Raw genomic sequence first — 9,057 nt, 5'->3', positions numbered from 1 at the left:
TGGCTTTGTTAAGCTGCACAACATATCAATCTTCTTGCTAAGATGCACAGTCTGTCAATAAGCGCAGTTGTACAGTTTATCATGCAGTATCCCCTTATGCTGCACAGTCTATCAAGGACCCTGCGGGATCTATCTGGTCCGTTTACGTAGATCGTAAGTGGATTTAAGCAACCTGTCCAACCCACTGCCAATCCCTGTATCGGGCGGTCTGGCTATATAGGCAGCTGTCAAGCCGTACGACCTAGCCGAGCTCGTGCCATTTTACAATTTAGTCAGGCCCCCGCCGTGCTAACTTCCTCTAGTTAGCTGCACGGTCTCGCTAAACCCATGCTAGAGCTCAGTACATGACGGGGCTCCTACTGCGTAGCGTTGCCTTGCTGTTCTCCCGCTACACGGGTTGGCTTTTCCATTATGGGTATACGCCGTGTGGTGTCGAATGTCTGTCGCTGCAATCGATGGTGGGAACGTCACATGATGAGCGTCATCAGCATGGCTTCACCAGGTGGACGTTCTTCGTCTCATCGCCGTGATAGTTAATGTAGACGACGCTTGTCGGGCCCGATACCCGCCTGCTGCTGGTGCTGCCACCGCATACGCGGGTGTTGGTGTCTGTCATCCGGCTCACTTCGGTGTGAACGCTCGGACGCCGGTCGCCTTCAAGTTTCGGGCAGCAGGGACGAAAGATCGTTCTTGACAGCCAGTTGCAGCACGCGATCTTTCTACGGAAGAGATGAAAGCGAACATTGCTGTGTATAATACGGCGCGGTGCCCATGCCGGTGTCACACACACGCACACGCACGTACCACACGCCACACACACACACACACACACACACCACACACACACACACACACACACACACACACACACACCACACACACACACCACAACACACACACGCGCGCGCGCGCACGCACGCACGCACGCACATACACAACACAGCACGAGAATATGCGTGCATGCCCAGAGCTTACCGATGCCGTGCAGTAGCGGCACACATGCACAACAAACACAACGAAGACGCAAATGGATACACATTCAGATCGCGTGCTACGTTATCTTCTCCTTCAAAATACAACATATAGTTTTGCAAAGTATGCAGGCGCGTGTGTGCGTGCATGAGGGGGTATGGGCAGTCGCCCGCTCGCACAACTCGTTCAGGCTAAAGAAAGCGACTAGATTATCCTGTTAAACAGAACAAGCGTGTGCCTATAGCTGTGCCTTCGCGAAGTGTGTGACTTCAGGCATTTGCGTTCGCGCGTGTAAGTGCGTATGTGCATATATACGTGTGGGCGCGTGTAGGTGCGTATGTGCGTATACGTGTGGGCGGGTGTAGGTGCGTATGTGCGTATACGTGTGGGCGGGTGTAAGTGCGTATATGTGCGTATACGTGTGGGCGGGTGTAAGTGCGTATGTGCGTATACGTGTGGGCGGGTGTAGGTGGCGTATGTGCGTATACGTGTGCGGCGCGTGTAGGTGCGTATGTGCGTATACGTGTGGGCGGGTGTAGGTGCGTATGTGCGTATACGTGTGGGCGGGTGTAAGTGCGTATGTGCGTATACGTGTGGGCGGGTGTAAGTGCGTAAGTGCGTATGTGCGTATACGTGTGGGCGGGTGTAGGTGCGTATGTGCGTATGTGCGTATACGTGTGGGCGCGTGTAAGTGCGTATGTGCGTATACGTGTGCGCGCGTGTAAGTGCGTATGTGCGTATACGTGTGGGCGCGTGTAGGTGCGTATACGTGTGGGCGGGTGTAAGTGCGTAAGTGCGTATGTGCGTATACGTGTGAGCGGATGTAAGTGCGTATGTGCGTATGTGTGCGTATACTTGTGAGCGATGTAAGTGCGTAAGTGCGTATGTGCGTATACGTGTTCGCGCGTGTAAGTGCGTATGTGCGTATACGTGTGGGCGCGTGTAGGTTCGTGCACGCGCACACATGTGTGTTATCGAAGCCACAGAAAGCAATAAGACTGTCACACGAAGGTCATCAAGCGTATGCTTGTGACATCGCGTAGTGTGAGCGTGTGTCGTATAGTATAGTATCGTATCGTAGTCGTAGTATCGTAGTCGTATCGTATAGTATACGTAGCTTGCAACAATAAGAAAGCCAAAATGTAAAACCGACGTTTAATTTTGAAGCCAAACTGTTATGTCCCAAAGAGTAGTATTTATATAGTGCCGACACTGTAGGGGCATTAAACACCATGCGGCAATACAATATACAAATAATATAATATAGTATATTATATATAAATATTAATATAGTATATTATATATTATATAATATTCAATCGCTAAACTATACTACTCTCGCATGATAGTTAAATTGTAGACGATTGCAATGTATATAGTATATAGATGCATCTGACTCTGTAGCATATTACCAGTTGCCAAGATTTAGTTCGCTTAGTGCTGGCATGTACATTTAGGCGAGCCGGGTTTATGTTGAAGCACCTTAATATCATTAAGTTCTAGAAAGGCCGATTTATGTAGTCGATGACAAGCGGACGGGTAGGGATGGGTCTGTGAAGGAGTTGTGAGAGCCGGGCCAAGCTAGAATTTCAGTAGTCTATTCTGCTGAGGTATATCGCCGTGTCTTATTTGGGAGCTGGGGATGACGTGGCGTGATGAAATGCAGACATACAGCACACTTAGCAACGGTATATCACGCCACCGAATCTGAATATCGATACCACCCATAACTTCCGCGTGGACGTGCGTAGCAGAACGTATAGGCAATCGATTATACACATTTGACTAACGTACGAGGTTACAACACCTTTCCGAGGCATCGCTCCGTTTTCTGAGTATTTCTAACTTGTGGGACGACATATTTCGACCGTTCAGAGGGAGTGAATCGGGATTCTATCTCGTTCACAGCGCTGACGGTCGTCCGGCGGTGGTGCGTGCCCCGCAAAGTTCCCAAGCATACGCTGTGTAAAGGAAAGCGTAAGATAGGAAGAGCCAGAGAAGCTCGTATGCAGCGCGCTATCTCATCACAGGCTTATGTCTAACACCGGACCTAACTAATTATGCGACAACAGCAGTCATCACTCGTTTTATTGAAGAACACAACGCGAAAGAGTCTGGATATTGGGTATACGCTCGCGTGCACTCCTGTAATGTGTGCCTTTGTTCGTGGCGTATACGTGTGTGTGTGCCGCACGTTTTTAGTGCTTGCGATCTCTTGTGTAGGTGCGTGGCGTGCGTGCGTGCATCCGCGAGTTTGCATGTGTGTGCGTGTGTAGTTTATGCGAGTGCGTGTGGTTGTGAGCGTCACTAGCACCAGCAATCATAGTAATATAATTCACCCACTGCAAGAACGATCACATTCATGCAGCGCTCGTATCCCTACTCATCCGATGTCTTCCCAGTAAACCTACATTCATTGCAGTGATTACATAAACAATAAATCGCAAACGCCTCATTAACCCTTGTTGCCTAATATTGTTATACCCTCTTGATAATATTGATATCTTGGGTCTCGTGTATCATATTGTGGCTATGCCGACATAACATGTCTATCTCTAAAAACTATTCATAGCGAATTCACGGAAATTGCAACCAAAGTTAAAAATTCAATATAAGTTGCTGAAATAAATATTAAACTACTGCCGACGATTAATTTCTCAGTAATATAAATATTATCAGTAGGTATAATAAAATAATTAGTATAATTTTCTCTCTAATATACGCACTATTTTCCGCATACCTAGCATAGTGACTATACATTTAAAATTCCCACCCAACTCTCTAATTCTGTTTACTCTTTTTTCGGCTCTCTTTCTGTCCCATTCTCTGCTATTCCTCTCTCTCACTTTCACTTTCTCTCTTCTGCTCCCGCTAACCCTCTCTCCTCTCTCTCCTTACTTTCTTTCTTTATCTCTATCTTCTCCCCTACCCTCTCTCTCGCCTCTCTCTCTCCTCTCTCTCTCTCCTTCTCTCCTCTCTCTCTCTCTCTCAAGAAACATGCGCGCTGTCTCTTTCTCTCCGTATCTGAACGCGAGTCATCTTTTCCGACCAACTGTGTTTAGAATCTCCGTTGACATGCACGCGACATTTTCGCAGAGCGATTCCGTCGCCGACGCTTTGCTGCTGAAATCGTGATGGATATTCCAAAAATCTACATCGTTTGTCGCTAAACGGCAAAAAAAAACAGCGCAAGTGCATAGCGCGCCGACTTCGAATACCACTAATCGCGTCGATGGCAGATTGTCGGTGCTGACACACGTGAGTACTGATGTTGTCGCGCATATGTCGGTGGCTGACACCGTACGTTACCTGAGTGTGCGGCTATTGTCGGTGGCTGACACACACTACGTACCTAGATTTGCGGCATATGTCGGTGGCTGACAGCACGTACGTACCTGAGGTGTGCGCGCAATAGTCGGTGGGCTGCACACGTACGTCCTGAGGTTGCGGCGTCAATGTCGGTGCGTGGCACACCGTACGTACTTAGAGGTTGCGGTCATATGTCGGTGCGTGAACACCCGTACGTACCTAGTTGGCTGCATATGTCGGTGGCTGACACACGTACGTAACCTGAGGTTGTGGCATACTGTCGGTGGCTGCACACGTACGTACGCCGTGTGCGGCATATTGTCGGTGGCTGACACACTAGTACCGTGATTGCGCATATGTCGGTGGCTGGGCAGACACGTACGTACCTGAGGTTGCGGCATATTCGGTGGCTGACCACACGTACGTACCGAGGTTGCGGCATATTCGGTTGCTGGACAAACGTACGTACTGAGATTGCGGACAACTGTCCGGTGGCTTGACACACACGTACGTACATGAGGCGTTGCGGCAATGATTCGGTGGCTGATCACACGTACGTACCTGGTGCGCATATGTCGGTGGCTGACACCACGCTACGTATCCCCTGAGTTTGCGGCATATGGTCGTCGTGAAGGCAGCAGTAGATGATCGGTTAGCTGGCGCTGTTAGCGGGCGTCTAGGCTCTGTACGAACTGCGATTTGGTGCCCTCGGTGTCATGTGCAAGTAGCCATCATAACGTCGAGCAGGTCGAAGACGAAAGTACGGGCTCCAGCACATGATGAACACTGAAAGACACGGACGTTATGTTGAAGCGCATGGCGGCTCCCAGGTGGCGAACCAATCGTTGGGCACATTTTGATTATATTATGGATGCAATGACTTGCGAAATGGTTAATTACGAAATCATTTTTACGATATGATATTAATAAGAACATTGTAATTCAACTCTGTTGCCGCAATGATAGAGCTTCTTCGCACGTCCCGCTTATAAAGTTAGATTGCGGTGAGATTGTGAAGTTTTCATGGTGAAATCAGAATATGCCGAGAAACGCGCCGGATAAGCGTTAAGCGTTCATATGGCCCGAAAACATAAAGCGCCTGCCTTACGACACTTCATTCATCGCGTTCAAAATTTGTTCAACGGTTTAAGTTACAATCTGAGTTAATAATACATAATATCGTTCGCGTAAGTTCACTGTTATTGTACTGCGTAATATGTAGAGAAAATCATTTTCGCCCATTAACTCGTCGTGTCAATGAGTTCGCGTTTCTGTTTTTCTATTAAATGGCAGTAATATTTAAGCCTATAAATGCATGGTGAATTGCTGATTCGGATTTGCGATGGCAGTAAGGTTATATAAACAAACTGTAACAGTTACAATAAGAAACAACAAGAAAATAGGAGCACCCGTTTTCCTTCATAACATGAGTAGAGCGATATATTAATCATGATCACACGCCCTATCGTTATGTAAATAAATAAATAAATATATATGAGAGAGAGATATTGTGTGTGTGTGTGTGTGTGTGTGGTGTGTTGTGTGTGTGGTGTGTGTGGTGTGTGTGTGTGTGTGTGGTGGTGTGGCATGTGTTGTGCTGTGTTGTGTGTGTGTGTGCGTGCGCGTGTGTTGTGTGTGTGTGTGTGTGTGTGTGTGTGTGTGTGTGTGTGTGTGTGTGTTGTGTGTGTGTGTGTGTGTTGTGTGTGTGATGTGTGTGTGCGTGTGTGCCATGTGTTTATATGTGTGTGTGTGTGCGTGGTGTAAATTAAAATTAACAGTGCATATATATGCTCAAATACATCAAGATTATTCGCTTGTCCACAGACGATGGCGCGCTCGCCGTGTTGCTTTGGCGCATCAACGCAAAATTTGAACCGAAGTCGCCGTGCAAACACTGGCCGTGCTACTTTATTAATGACCAATAAAGACGTTGATAGAAGTTACATCTTGCGGTGGATGTTTGTTTTTCACTTAGTTAAATAACAATCGTTTCTGTCATTTTCCTCTACCCGGTATCGGCTCTGTATGGCGATCGCATCGGATCTACTATCTGCATTCAGCTTCGCTCACATAATTCTCTTCTCTCTCTTCCGACGGTGCGTCTGCTGCACTTTGTTTACACAGTTCCGCGGCAGTTCTGTTGAGAGCAGCACTCGATTCAGCCAGTAACTGTGCGAAGTACGCCGAATTAGAGATCTCTTCGCCAGCGAGGGGGAGCCCGACCCCGACAGTAGCGTCGCTCGCTCGATGTTATCCTGCGCTCGCACATCGAGCTCGCTCCATAGACCGTCCGATGGGCAATTTATGTAATTTTTGGATTGAAGCGAGATTGTGTTGTGGCGACGAGATATCTATCCTAATGGCCATGTTCTAATTAGCGTGTGCTGCGTTCATTACTGTCCCCATGTGGTCTATTCTAAACCATTAAAAAAGCTCATTGCAACGGGGTAGGTATCGCCTACCTCACACTAGCCAATCTAGTACTAAAATGTATTATAAGCAACTATCACGAGTTAGGACAAATGAAACAGTTACGCGTAAGTTAACTTCGGTGCCGTAAGATTAATCCGGTAAGAATAGTCAATGTCTCCGCAGGTCCGTGACCATAACGCGTACAAATTATATAGAGCATAGGTAATACACAGCCGCCGCACAGCGACACATGCACCGCACGCAAGACGCACGCTCGCACGCACAGCACGCACGCAGCCGCGCACCTGGCACGCGCGCTACCAAATATCCATGCAGTACTACAGTACGTAGCGGTACGTATCGTACGTACGTACGTACGGTACGTAACGGTACGTACGCACGCACGCCACGCACGCACGACAGCACGGCACGCAACGCACGCACGCTCAACGCGACTCATACAGTACCATACTATACATACATAATAATACATACATACATACATACATACATACATACTCATACACTAGCATACCATACATAACAGTACATGACATACATACATACATACATACAATACATACATATCATACAGTACATAGATACAGTACCTTACATACATACATACATACATACATACATACATACATTACATACATACATACATACATAGCGCACGTAAACAAAACGGTATGTAACCGTATTTACACATGCACGTGGACGACACAATCGAATTTCGCAGTCAAATTTCGAGCTAAAACACTTATCGTAGCGTATACATTGGCAGACCGAGCAATTTAGTTTCGCTGCGCAAATGGTCATAAAACGCATCTCATTAGCGAAAATATCTAAACGTGAAATAGGCCATGTGCAGAATTGAAAACCGTGTAATGCTGCTCATCGCTTCCGTTCCGCTCTACTAACCAAAAAATCCATATTGAACGGAAATCAAATATTAATTTGTAAATAGAAATTGCAACTAGCTTCGAAAAAATTCCGCATCCTTCCATCGTCCATCCATTTCATCGGTATGATGCAAAAGTGTGCATAACGCGTTTTAATGAAAACAGAGAATGGGGTTATATGTGTATAGAACTGTTTTGGAACAACGTTAGCGCTGCCTCTAATAGGACTACGAATTGATGTATTTTTTATAGTCCATGCGAGCTAGTGATGTTTGTAAGTACATGTAAAAGCACAAAATATTATCGTAAAGATAGAACGAAGTCTAAGTTGATAATTTAGATAATTGAGTTAAATATTTATAGCCAGCCGGCTAAACTTAGTAGCAGGCGGTATATCATCACTTACAAAGACGATGACACATGTCATCTGATGGCTTAATCTTTGCTTGGGAATGAGACCGCTTAGAGTCTGGCATGCCCTTGAGGTGCGGAACGTTGTGTGCGCTGCGCCGCAACCTGAATCATAAAAAATGATTGGTAACGCCCGTAACAGCGCAAAGAGCCAAATCACTTTTCAACGTTTCCGCTTCATGTGTGGTGTGTGTGTGTGGTTTGTGTGTGTGTGTGGTGTGGTGTTTTGTGTGTGTGTGTGTGTGGTGTGTGGTGTGTGTGTGTGGTACGGTGCGTGTGTGCAGCCCGTCGCGCATTGCGAGCTACAGAATATTTTATTATTAATTTGCATAAACGGTGCGAATGTATCTTTCCGACGTCTTTTCGACACGCCAACATCGCTTTGATCTGAAATCCAACCCTTGCGCGACACATAAACGATTATATTTATGCATGATGATGATCTATGCAAATAGACGATCCGTTTTCCTGTAAAGCGATGTCCCCGGGCTTCATTAGAGCGGTCCCACGTGACTGTCACGTGGGTACGCAATGATCAATCGCCTAGGCCACCCGGCTTCAGCCCGTATACTGACATATCGCTGTTTCGCATAATCCGCACCAGCGCAAACAAGATATTCAAATAGATGTGCAATTATTGTTTCGACTGCCCGCAGAATACGTCCGACCGTTATTCCATTTTCGGCTCGGTGGCATTATGTGTGAGTACATGCAAGAGTATCGGTACATATATGAGGCACGAATATGGCTCGAATGCGTGCGTGCGCGTTGGGAGGTACGCGCTTATATGCTTGGTAATACGTGATAATATCTTACATGGTCTATATTAAGTGAACTCGATTAGATTAAACTATATTATAACGTGCGAGACGCTATTTATATAAGATGAGATTGCTGAGAATCGATCTTCCTAATGCGGCGTTCACACAGTGCCGATTATGGCTCCCGTTTGAGATCAGACAGCGCTATTCGACACGAAAAGTGAAAAAGTCGGATTACTATCCTCAATAATCTGGAATGTCCTATCACTGTCTGAACACAGTCGTAT

At 46.6% G+C, this 9,057-nt stretch overlaps 1 protein-coding gene across 1 annotated transcript in view; it reads right to left on the bottom strand.

The window, feature by feature from the left end:
* Window positions 1-484: 484 nt before the first annotated feature.
* Window positions 485-9,057, bottom strand: part of LOC106820820 (cardioacceleratory peptide receptor-like) — a 63,054-nt gene continuing 54,481 nt past the window's right edge. Inside the window, 1 exon segment of the mRNA XM_014825390.1 lies at window positions 485-719. Coding sequence (XP_014680876.1) covers window positions 485-719 — 235 coding nt within the window.

This window comes from Priapulus caudatus, unplaced genomic scaffold, assembly GCF_000485595.1.
Source record: "Priapulus caudatus unplaced genomic scaffold, Priapulus_caudatus-5.0.1 Scaffold49, whole genome shotgun sequence".
Lineage (NCBI taxonomy): Eukaryota > Metazoa > Priapulida > Priapulimorpha > Priapulimorphida > Priapulidae > Priapulus > Priapulus caudatus.
Note: the sequence above shows the minus strand (reverse complement) of the source record. Positions and strands in the feature narration are given on the sequence as shown.